At 41.0% G+C, this 12779-nt stretch overlaps 1 protein-coding gene across 2 annotated transcripts in view; it reads right to left on the bottom strand.

Moving 5' to 3' along the window:
- Positions 1 to 12779, bottom strand: part of UTP20 (UTP20 small subunit processome component) — a 63956-nt gene that overhangs the window by 30754 nt on the left and 20423 nt on the right. For both annotated transcript variants that reach the window (XM_066183464.1, XM_066183465.1), the window contains exons 17-27: positions 12537 to 12599; positions 12063 to 12221; positions 11096 to 11172; positions 10161 to 10240; positions 9257 to 9500; positions 8461 to 8673; positions 6633 to 6723; positions 4816 to 4901; positions 4132 to 4257; positions 3431 to 3597; positions 2705 to 2913 (exon numbers count right to left, since the gene is read on the bottom strand). In XM_066183464.1, the coding sequence (XP_066039561.1) occupies positions 2705 to 2913; positions 3431 to 3597; positions 4132 to 4257; positions 4816 to 4901; positions 6633 to 6723; positions 8461 to 8673; positions 9257 to 9500; positions 10161 to 10240; positions 11096 to 11172; positions 12063 to 12221; positions 12537 to 12599 (1515 nt within the window). The remainder of the gene's footprint in view (positions 1 to 2704; positions 2914 to 3430; positions 3598 to 4131; positions 4258 to 4815; positions 4902 to 6632; positions 6724 to 8460; positions 8674 to 9256; positions 9501 to 10160; positions 10241 to 11095; positions 11173 to 12062; positions 12222 to 12536; positions 12600 to 12779) is intronic.

The following is a 12779-nucleotide window of genomic DNA, read 5'->3' as shown; positions in this document are numbered from 1 at the left end:
AAAAAACCAAACTCCTTAGCAGAACAACTACTGACTACTTGCTCTGAAATTAAATCCAGCAATTGATAGACCACATCCAGATACATCCTTTGCAGAAACTTCTATTTTCTCTTGTAACTTGCTTACAGTAGCAACCTACATCTCAGAGTTGACCAAAATTCTTCTAAAAGGGGCCTGCCTGTTCCTGCATTGAGTCAGTTACACAAGACTCCTTCAGCTCATAAAAAATCCATGCTGATAGGTTTAACATAGTAGCATCTGCCCCTTTTGGACACAATGTAGAAAGCTACACCACAATTAATTAGATTTCCAACCTTGACACTTAAACAATTCTGTTTTACACTTGAAAGGACCCAAATCAACTCTCCAAAGTGAAGCTGCACACCAAGATCTTCTGGGAAGAAAAGAAATCAACAGATGAAGAGAAGGGAAGAACAGAGAAAGGAAGAATGTGAATTATGTCTTCCAGCAGAGTACGGTGGGGACTATAGCATTTGGTTACAGGAAGGTGCTTCCAGTACCCATTTAGTGGTTATGTTCCATAGCCTATCTTGGGAAAAACATTTCAATAACGAAATTCATGCACTTCTGCATTCTGACTCTCCTCCCTCAGAGGAGTCTTGACCTGAGTAACTGAAATTATTTCCATACTGTGCAATGCAGCTCACAGCACAAGCACATGAAGTAGCTCCACAGTACAGAGGTAATGAACTTCAGTCTCAGAAACAACAAAGCCACAACAGATCAAATAAAAGTCACTGTCTGATACTGGAGCTCTTTTGTGTCTCCAGTTCATATCATGATCCACCACACAGAATCCAAAATCACAGGTAAAAAAGACAAAGAAGAGATGGTGGAAAACAAACCAATCAAGTTCTTGCAACAGGATCTCCCAAGCTATGCCGACTGTGTACTAATGGAGTGCAATCAGCTTCCAGGTGTCAAATGAACTGTTTGAAAGCCCAAACAAAGCACAAACCAGGATACTATTGCTAATGGTGACCTCCAAGTGAAGTAATTTTGGGTTTCCCACTGTTCAATCACCATAAGAGTTCTCTGAGATCAAGCCTCCGAGACGACAAAGAAACTCAATAGTGAATACAATCAGTAGGAAATGGTAAATTAATAACTTGTCTTAAAGTGGTCAAAGTTGATGTTTAACTCTGCAGGCAGTATCAGTCTGCAATAAATTACTCTCAAACTCCAAGAATGTCTTCTAATTATTAGTCAAGATAAACAGATTTCTCACACTCTTCCTTGAGCTTTTAACAGCCCCTGGGCTAATGAAGTGCTAAATTAAGTTCAGACAAACAAGAGACTGTCACTTCTGACATTACACAACCATGACAAGATTACTGTAGCAACTCTGGCAAAATGTGGCTTTCCTTGCAGTTTATGAAGCAGCTTTAAAACTTCCGTCTCCTGTCCTCATTGAAAACATGTATGCACTGCTGAAGTCAGACTGTGGGATGCTGATGTCCTCAAATTTGCTCATCCTCTTCATAAATTAAGACAGTTACAAGCTTCTGTGTAGCCCACAGGCAACTATGAGACTTTGGATACTGGCTATTGCAAGGACTTGCTTTGTTTTGATGGATTTTTTTTCAAAGTTCTAACCTCAAATGCTCACAGCTGGGTCTTGGCCAGAACATGCTCATGGTGACAAAACATTCATTCCCACTGCTCAGTCCATCATCTTGTAATTCCTTTTAACACCACAGAGATGATGATGACTGTGCAGTTTGCTTGTTTCCCACCTAATGTATGAGCAGGCTCTGCACCAGGCATACAGAAAAGCCTGGCTGTGTTACAGTTTCTGAGCAGCTGCCAACAGACCCCATGTAGCTGGACTAGAGCTCAGGGATGTCTGCCCTGTGTACAGGGCAGCAATAAGCTAACGTGCCTCACTTTTAGGTACAACCAATCTTTAACAGGATGTTTTCCCTACCTGATTCCCACTCCATGTACAGCCATTGCTTAGCAAGGGGAAAAACATTTGCAGTGCTCTGCAGATACCTGGCTAAGACTCAAATGGTAACACTGGATTAGTATGACTACTCCTGATACAGAGCTGAAGATGCTTTTAAGTGTGCAGAAAGCATGGCTGGTAGCCACACTCTTCCTGTGTCCATGACAGGAGACACTCAGGGTAGATAATCACCAAGTTCCTCCACAATGCTGAGCTCTTCTAAGGTCTAGCACTGCAACAAAACACCTCATGGACGAGGTTTGCACTAATGTCTTCAGGCAAGGAACTCTAAACCTCTCCTTCCCCTGCTCAAATGTTTTATCCTTGCAGCCACAAAGCTCCATCTTTAAGGCAAGTTTCAACTTCTGGCCATAAAATCTTGTTAAATGTTTACAACAGAACATTTATCTCTCTCTCATGCCTATCTCTCCACAAAACAGGTAGGAACAACGCACAGAGATTGCCTACAACTCTCTCTTCAGTAACTCAAACAAAAGCACAGTTCAAATCAGTTTTCTAAATACATTAGCTCTGCCTGCACTGCTTGAGCCACTTTCAGACAAGCATCACTGGCCTCTATTTTGACAGACTTCTAGTTGCTAAGCTTCACTCCACAACGACATTCAACTTATGTTTACCTGAATCAATAAACTTGTGTTCATATGTGTAAGCTCAGAGGAGGAGGAGGAAAGAAACTTAATTTACATGTTTCTACGTTGTTTGCATATACTGTACCTTCTCTCTTTGCTGAAGGACGCAGGATACCACAGCAGTCATGCAGAGCAGAATCTGTAGAATTTCAGGCAGGTAATTCTGGATCAGATGCCCCATGTTTTTCAACACAACTTCAAGACCATTGAAGAGGCTATGCTGACGCCCAAGAGGCAGGACTTTAGCTAAATCCAGCTCTGACATACTCTGAAGGACTGCAGTATGGCAAGGCCCTGTGGTAGGCGAAGGAACAGCAAATTATCTAGGGAGGCACCATGAAGACACCCACTACCAAGAATAATTTTTCAGTGAAAAATAGTGGGATTTGGCCCTAAATTACAGATCCTCACAGTCAGATTTTTAAATAAGAACAGCTGTGTCTCCATCTCTCTGACACTCAGCATCTCCATCTGCTACAGAATCAGAGCACCTTTCAAGCTCTCTTTACTGCCGTGACACTCAGGCTAGCCTATGATGCTAGCCACTACCCACTCCTGGCCTGCTATAGCTTACTTGCATATCTGTGGCAAGTTGTTCAGTTTTTCTGACCTTGGACATGTAAAACAGAGCAATCGTGGTTTGTAAGGAGAAACTCGGGAAACCTAGGCCTTACCAAGGGTTTACTTTCATCCTTTCAAGGCCTGGTTAAGGGACAAACTGAAGCACATAACTAGGTACTAAGCACATTTATCTTCCCACATCTCTACAGGTCAGGAAATATCAAACTCCCAGTTTCCATGGCCTACCTACCATTACTGAATTGCTTCACAGCTTCAAAGAGTAGATCCAAGAACATCCGTATCTCTTCTGGCAGTGAGCCGGCCAGAAATCGCAGAACGATTGACATGCGAGTGCTCGCTGAAGACTTGCCCTGAGTTTTGCTCCCTGTTTTGTTTCTCATTCTGCCATAGAGAATTCTTCAAGAACCAAAAAGAGGTTGCATTAGCTTCCAACAAGCCATCTGTTTTCCAGTCTCTTATTCTGGAGGAGAAACTCAGTTTAAAAATATTCTCTAGTGAAAGTTCTCCCTTCAGAGTCTCCACTGAACTACTAGATATTGTCCAAAAACATCTTAGTGAAAGACCAGCTTCTGCTACTACCAGGGAAGCTCTGCTGGAAACTTCAGGTATAAAACTGGTTACCTTGCAGGACAGTTTGCATCACTGCAAAGAGCTGGCAACACTCAGTGAACTGAAACATTCTCCCAGTTCTCTGTAATCCTTAGTAGAAACAGTATTACCAAAATGCTGTTTTTAAAGAAAACACCATTTGCATAACACATTACATAAAAGTGCTAATAAGGAAACCATACAGAATATCACAAACTAAGTCATCAAACTATACCATTAACCATGAGTTTATCTCAACTGTTCAAAATGAGAAGCAGCATTACATCTCTCTGCTCATGGTACTCTGCCATGAAGCTTTTGAACTCACACTTCAGAACACACCTCATAAGAACAGGGATGAGATCTGGTCGATGCTCTGTTTTTACCACTGTGGTCTCCTCAGAAATACTGAAATGGACTATCTCTTCTTTAAAGCTCTTGTCCTCCAGTAGCCTCTGCAAGTTCTCCCTGAGAGTAATAAACATTATTTGAGGGCAGGTAGGGTTATAAAAAAAGACAGACAGACACACAGATGCATCTATATCTAATTACCTATCTATCTATCCTTGCTGTATACAAAATATTAAAGCACTATTTACTCAGCCTTTTATATATAAAAAAATATTTTAAAAGCCAGTAAGTTCAAGCTAATTATGTAGACAAGTCCTGAACATATTCAAAAGAAATTATTTAACCACAAACTAGTTTATACTATCACTTTCTTTGTGTGGTTATAATTTATCAGTACAAAAGACATCTTTGAAAATGATGGAACTACTAACACTAATGACACTATTCTGGGACAGAATGGAAGTATTGCTATTTTTCTCTAAAAAAAAGGAGACACTGATCAACCTCAAGACCTGACTTCCCCTCTTAGATACAAAACATATAGTTGGTTAAAATTAAACTTTACACATACGTCTTCAGCAAATACAGGACCCCAGATAAAACTGACCCCAAAGCAGGTTTCTGATATGACAGCAAGCTCATTCACCAGTGCCAAAATTATACAAAAGCCTTTACCTGTATGGCACTAGATGAGGATGCTTGTATGTCATTATACAGTCAAGAGCTATTCTCTGTACATTCTGGTCTTGATGAGACAGTAACTGCAAATAACAAAAGAAAGAAAATGAGTCCCTATCTAAGAGGCAGAACTGAAAATAGTGAAACAACCCAAAGGCTACAAGCTCAAGCAGGTTTTGGACTAACTTATTCAAATGGAAGCAGAAAGTATCTGTTCCCAGTATAAAGCCAAGATGTACATGCACAACTGCCACCCATAAAATAGTTGCTGATAGCACATACACACTTTTCCTTCCTATCTGCGTAGGAGAGTTATAATATTTGTTTTATCATAGTTGTCTTTTGGACCACTATGAGTTTGCATTTATCATCAAAACCAGTTATCAGCTGTGTATCTAAGAAGACTGGATTAAAAAGCAGACTACCCAAACCATTCCAAGATACCTGTACTTCTTTCCTGTGACAAACACAAACTATTCGGAAGACTTGGTATGCAAAGTCTCACCGAGATATGCTCTCTCTTGAAGATGACTCTACATAACCTAGGCACTAAACGACATGAAGTAGTGGTCACAGCACCAAGACCTGAGTTACAGAAGTGTTTGCACAATGCACTCAGGCACATGGTTTGGTTCTTGGGGTGTCCTGTGCAAGGCCAGGAACTGGACTCGATGATCCTGATGGGTCCCTTCCAACTCAGCATATTCTGTGATTCTGAGATTCATTAGAATAGGGAAAGGAGGTTGGAAAATACAGATCATTTCCCCAGGCAGCATTTTTATCAGTTCTTCAGTCTCATACCAAATAGCACAGGCATGTGTCACCAAAGGTTGCTTCGCCATGATGTCCCTATGCCAGATGGACACACCAACCGTGACAATGCATATACTAAGACACAGAAATGTAAACAGTAAGCGATGAAGTAATCTTTCTTCTTGTGCCAGGCTGTTCTTCCCAAAGTGATTTGACCTTTACACAACTGTCCAATATTTTGCTAAGAACACAGGCAAGCAAACACATGGATCAACTGTTTTTGTAAGCAATACTTTGAGACAGACTGAAACAGAGTGGATGTCTACTAGAGATTCTCAAACTCAGGGACTAAGGAATGGAGCTTTCAATACCCACAGCCTCAGAAAATACAAACTGTGAACAAAGAGAGCAAACCCTAATGACCTGAACAAATCCACAAACTGGAAACCAACACAATCCTGTAGAACTAAAAAATTAAAAAACAAAACCATTTTAAGGATTGCAAAATAAAGACTTAGAATCCCTCTTTGAAGTCATACTTTCAACAACTCTTTCAGAGAAATCCCTCAGAAAAGAACCAAGCAAATTGAATATTCTTCAAGAAGAAATTCCTTTTTTGATGCTTGATGACCTCTTGTACATACTGATCATACTCTTAGTATACAAAACACTATAGGACAAAGACAGATCTCCTTAGATCTTCTCCAAGCTTTGGATTCTAAATCCTCCTCCAGATCCTACAGGAACTGTAAGTAAAACAGATATCCTCTGCAGCCACTCTTCCACCTTGCCAAAGACTACTACTTGTCTGCTGTTCTCAAGTTTGCAAGTGCCACTCCTGGTAAACTAAGCCAGGTCCCTTAAGCAGGTCTTTGCCTAAGGGGCTTATTTCAAGTGACGCCTGTTAGAAGTCCTCTCAAGGACAGCTCCTTTTTCAGCTACCACAGCTGAGTTCAGGTTTCCTGAACAAATGACAGGTTTCCTCAGTATTAGACACTGCACTCAAATAAGAAAGAGCTAATTTATTAGTAGCAATTCTAAAATGAAGCAAATAGGCTCACCTGGGTATACAAGGCATTCAACTTCTGCTCCAGATACAATGCACGAGGATTTGAGAACTTTGAGAAAACTTGTAAGTGGGCTATTAGTTGCCTGCGAAACAACACAATTATTTTCTAAAGTATCCAGGAGACAAACAAACAGGGAATTTTAATTAAAATTCATTAATAAGAAAGAAAACAAAAAAAGCCACAAGAGGATCCCAAGTCTTCAGCACTATTTCAGACTTAGCAAGAGGCGTCCTGTTCCCTAAGCAGCTCCTTCCGGCTGCCACTTCACTGCACACAAAATGCCTTTACTTCAGTAGCACTGGGTAGGCTCAGTTTTTTCATGAGAAAGGGGTACAGTCAGGATGCAGCTTACTTCTCTCTGCCAGCCCAGCCTAGAACACCAAAATTCTGTACTTATCTCTTTGTTTATTCACTTGTCCATAACTGGTGCCCACGTTGCTCCTACCAATGTGATGGGCTGCATTCAGCCACAGACTGTACTGGACTTAACACTGGGCTGCAAGGACAGATGGGAGTCAGTTCCTCTAGCACTGGCAGAGTCACCTCACATCTGTCCCACCTCCTCTTCTTGAAAAGGGACAGAGAAGACCAGAATAAGGAAGGTGTGAGATCTCCTCTACCATGTGTGAGGTGGGACTGGTAGAAGATGTTCTCATTCAGCCGCTTCCCCTGCTAATTTACACTGAACTCTTCAGACACTTGAGCTGGGCCACTCCCCTCATGGCTGAGCACAGACAAGGGATGAGTAGGATGCCTTCCAGGAACTCCACAGGGAGCCAGGGCAGGTGTGCACCCTCCCTGCTTCAGCCAGGTGTCCCGGGATACAGGGTGCAGCCCCACAAGGGAGTCCTCCCTGGCACAGGCCTGACCCAAGAAGGGAGGTCACTCCACAACTCATTAACACATCCCAGGTAAATCTTTTATGCCTTTGTTACAGCTACCGGGAGCTAATGTTTCCACTTCACTACATGGATGCTTTGAGATGGAGGCTGGGAAAACAACAAAATATCTTGGACTACTACTGTATTTTAATTGCTGATAACTTGCAGATACAAGCCAGAATCGGGGGGAAAAAAATGAAACATCCATAGGACACCTGGGATGAAATGACACCTTAGGTCACATATCAAATACTTGTATTGTTCCAACACATAAGGTGACATTTTGAAGTCTTCTGTCATTACAAAGGCCATTTTTGGCAAAAGAAGTGTCAGAATATAAATCTTTGTGCTGTATTTGTAAGGGATATTTGACAGAGGTCATCACTGGGGAGGATTCATACAAAGAGCAACTTTCTCCATGTATTCAGCACTGAAAAACTGATATTCAGCAACACACAGCTTCAGTCTACCAAATAAAAGCCTTGGTCCCTAAGAAGACAAGATTTATAATGGGCAGGAAACAGCAGGATCCCAGTATTAGAATACCTAAACAACTAGTCTAATTTTTTGAAGTGTTTGGCAATGCCCACACTTTTTAAAGACTAACAGATATACACAGAGAAGTCAGGAAATTCAGGTACAAGAGTCTCTGAAATCTTCAGAATAGCCTCAGAATACTACACATTTTTTGCATAAAGTAAAACACACCACAGACTGGTCAGTGGGTAACAAGATAATAACAAAACCTGGGCAATGTATTTGGATTTTTAGTATTGTACAGGCAGAATTTCTGACCTGTAATCCATTGAGAAATGATGAAGCACAAGCAAAAGAAGAAAAAATAATATATACAAAAACACAGCTTGTATTTTATTGTGAGCTGCTGAATGTGTCTTTCCATGAAAGCACTAGCAAAACAGAAAACTAAAAATACTTACTTAGCAGCAGCTCTTCTTGTTTTCTTTTTCGGTACTCCTACATTAATTGGTTCCACTTCTTCCTTTTCTTCTTCTTCCTCCTCCTCCTCCTCTTCCATAGCAACATCATTCACCTCTTCAGCAGGTATTTGTTTTGATGCTATGGTACCACTCATTTTCCTTCTGAGATCCTGAGATGGAGCCACTAAGGAATCTGCTGGGTAGTACTCATTTCTGTGTTTAAAAAAAAAGAAGGAAGGAATTAAGAAGCAGAACGTTTTTCAGGTATCAGGGCAACAACAACAACTGAAAACCTCACCATTCTTATTATAACATCTTACTGTCCATCATATGTGTACTTGCACACATATGCAAGTACACTACTGCTTTCCCTCCAGGGGAAGAAATTTGACCCAGCCTCTAACAAAATCTGTATTTTCCCCATCCTGGGGGAAAACACTTTGGTATTCTATTATTCCAAGTTGAAGCCTGTTTTCCTTTAAGAGGAACTTTATTTCCACTGGAATGGAAACTTTATTTCCACTGAAATCACTCCATAACTGAGTAAGGAGACTGTGACAATGGCAAGTCAATGAATGAGAGACTGAGCAGGAGAGACCTACTGGAAGTTTCATTTCAGCCTGCTTCATTTCTAACAGAATCCACATTCCAATTAAAAGGTTATCTCAACTGGAAACAGACATGTCATCAGCCATGCATTCAAGAAATTAAGTCTGTAACGGGATAGCCAATCTTAAAGCTCAGCAACACATCGAAAGCTAGATGTCCACTCAACTGAAAAATAAATCTTACTTACCGAATGAATCTCAAAAGAAGTGGAGAAAGTTCCCTCGACCGAGGCTCCACTCTGTCTGGAAACTTTTCCAGTGTTTTCCACAACAGAAAACGGTAATTTGTGTGGTCCAGCCGTTCACTGCAATCTGTTCTACTCCTCAGCTGCTCCAGAAAGACAGACCCCACCTCTCCTTCTGGCATCTTCTCACTTTCTGTTTCAGCAATGCTCTCCTCCTGTTCATCTAGTTCATTTTGTAGCTCCATTTCTACAGAAGAGGTAAGAAAATCTTTTCAGGTTACTTCATAATCACCAGTAGCAACGAATCCACCTCCCATTACAAAAGTAATATATTTGGTGACACGCACCTGTTTAGACGCAACTGTATTTAACATTAACCTGTAAGACACCCATTGCTTAGAAAGCATTCTAGGATGCCTTGCAATCCTGGCAATTGGGTTCAGTTCCCTAGAATAACAGGGAAGTTCACAAACGGCTACATACTTCTGACTCTGTATTGAAATATTAGATTGCATATGCCCAAGGGTAAACCTCAAGAGCACACAGGAGGACTGTCTAGAGAAATTCCATGGAGCAGGAAGATGGTCTGCGTCATTACACAGGTTTTGTCACTGTTCCTGACCAGTCTGAACAGAGCCAGCCTTAAGCAAAGATGAAAGTGCTGCGTGGTTTCCCACAAACTGCATCTCCCTCCTGCAATTAAGGGGGCCTTTTCCATCTACTGCTTGGTGTTTAGGACAGGAGAAACAGCTTCCCCTCAAGCCTCTCCACTGCTGCCCTGGAGATGACAGTAGTACTGGCTCTGAATTCCTCCATCACACATAAATTTGGGGCACATGAAAAACAGCAGCGTAATTCACCATTAGCTGGGTTACTATGATAACCATGCTCAGGAAAGGTGACTTACCAGCATAAGTAGCAGCCCTTTCCAAATGTTCATACAGGACCTTCCAGAACTGTTTATTCTCCATTTCCTTTGCATGAGAACTAACAAAGCAGAATAAGCATGAAATTAGAAGGAAGATAAGAAAAGGCAAGCATCACTCAACCAGTTAACAACTACCACAATCAGAGGCTTTGATCACTGATTTAATGTGGCCATTGGGAGACAGGACATCTGCACAATGCAGCTGTAGCACTTCCTTGCCTTTTCTCACGGATCCCAAATGCCAACTGTTATTAAAATAATCTGGTTGTATCCCACGACTTCAAATGAACTCAAATTGAGTGAAAATGTTCTCAAGCTTTCTACTAACTTCTGTACAGCAAATCATAGAGAGTCAAAGGAAGAATTATCAAGGACATATCTTTTGAAGAGCTGGTTTAATTTTTTTTTAAATTAATTCACTGGTTTGAAGAGGAAAATCCCATCTTTTTTAATCATACAACAGAGGGAGGGAAAAAAAAAGAAGATAAAGTCATGCAGAAAGTAGCCTCTATTTTTTTCCCCACAGTAAGACTCCCCTACTCTTCAGTAGGATTTAGTAGTTTTCCAGTAAGGACAGAAAAGTTGGCAGACGAGGAAACTGAGAGAGACTTCTTGTTCCTTAAAGCATTTGTGAAACATAAATCAGAACCTGCTACCTCTGACTAAAAACTGATGCTATTTGACTGTATTTGTTGCAAGTTCCCTTTAAAGTAAGAAAAATCAGGAAGTAAGTTGAAGAGTCTACACAGGTTGAGATTTGAGAGATCAAATTAATTTCAGATCTCACATGAAGGTTCTCTTGCACAAATCTCTCCAAATTGGACATTTTTTACCTCAGCTTCTGTTCACAGAAGAATGAAAGGAATGTCCTGTGAGACAACTACAGATTGCAGCATCCAACTGCTTATACTCACGTTATAAGTTCAATTACAGGATCCCAGAGAGGGCTGAAGTTAATATAAAGCATTCCTAGTAAATACCGAAGAGGCACCTAGAATGACATACAACACCCTGTTGAGATGCATAAAAGAGTCAAGATCAACCAAGTTTCTCAAACCTTTCTTCCTCTCAAAAAGGAAACTTCTATCAAAGTAGTTCTCAGGAGTGCTACAAAAGATGAAGGAAGTCACAAACATTCCTTGTCTCATAGCTTCATGTGGAAATCTAGAACCCATTTACGGTAAGCTACACCGAGACCTCATAACTCTACCAAAATAACATGAGTATGGAAAAACCAGTTCAGCACAGATGATCTGGACTGTCTCTCTCCAACTTCAGTGCTGCCACAGCAAAATGAGGAACCTCAGAAAAATTAAAGTTTGTCCAGAGGAGTATTCAGTGCACTAGGCCCAATGGCATGTCCCCTAGACTGGCTCCTTGCTGAGCTACATGGAGAAGGAGTGACCTAAAATCCTTCCTCATGGATGTGAGGGCCCCTTTAGCTCAGCAGCAGAGGAGATTCAACAGTCACAGGCATAAAAGATTTTCCGGCTGAAGCAAGATCCAGAGAAGTGAGGTCACCAACGGCCAGTGAGAGTCCTACCAATGTTCAACCACACTGAGGACATGGCAAGGTCATGAGTTTAAATACGCTTCCCCCTGGAATCATCTGCCTTTCTTTCCATGATATCAAACCCAGATTAACCTGACTGTGGGCCATTTATCTAGATACCACAGTTGTTCTACTAAACACAGTATTCCTGAGGACAATGGGAGCTGTGATCCCTACTAACAAGTAAGTTTTCTAAAACCTAATCTGGCAGTTAATTGATATTTTGATGCACTCTCATTAAATAAAACTCTGCAAACCATGTAATGGAATAAGAACATTCTCTTGGAATAAAGGAATGTGACAAGTGCTTTTTGACAATAAATCCTTACCTCCTGCAAAGATCCACTTGGTATTGCAGGCTGCACTATGTCACATCTTAGTTTCCTCAAATGGAGAAGTTTCTCTCTGTAATCATTCACTGTTGCTGGCACAAGTTCTGCTTGGAGCAATATGGCAAATACTGGCTGGAATTCCTCTGAGCCATCACCCTGAACAAACAAGTGACATGAATTCTGTTAGACTACCTTCATCTCATTGAAAAATACTTCAAAAAAACTATACAGACTCACGGCCATTCTGGACTAAAGAACAAGTCAAAGGACTTGCTTTGGTTTCCACCATTTAGGCACACATCTGAAAGCACCAGGAGGTAGGGACAAAGAAATAAAACTGGAATGTGAAAGCACAAAAGCAGAGGACCACCTTTACCAGATATATTTTGTTTCTGCAAAGTGAACAACATTTCACACAGAACATGAAACACACATAGCTTTGAAATGTTAAATGAAAAGTTTTAGCCGTACCTCAATCTGTGCAGAAGGTGGATTATCAAAATGGTTTAGAATTCGAACCGTCAGCAGGCGGATCTATTCCAAGCAGAAGCATATGTCAGGCAATATAAACAGACACATACACACCTACAGAGAGGTTAATGTCTGGTAGAGCACACTAATTTCACTAGGTTCATCTTGGAGCTGAGAAACAGATGAATTCCTGTAGTCTAGAGGGCAATTTGAAGCGAATGCATTATGCTCCTGCCCTGATTT

This window comes from Chamaea fasciata, unplaced genomic scaffold (assembly GCF_029207755.1).
Source record: "Chamaea fasciata isolate MVZ Bird 193981 ecotype frontalis unplaced genomic scaffold, bChaFas1.0.hap1 SCAF_5, whole genome shotgun sequence".
In the NCBI taxonomy this organism is placed as follows: Eukaryota; Metazoa; Chordata; class Aves; order Passeriformes; family Sylviidae; genus Chamaea; species Chamaea fasciata.
This window is presented reverse-complemented; position numbering and strand designations above follow the sequence as displayed.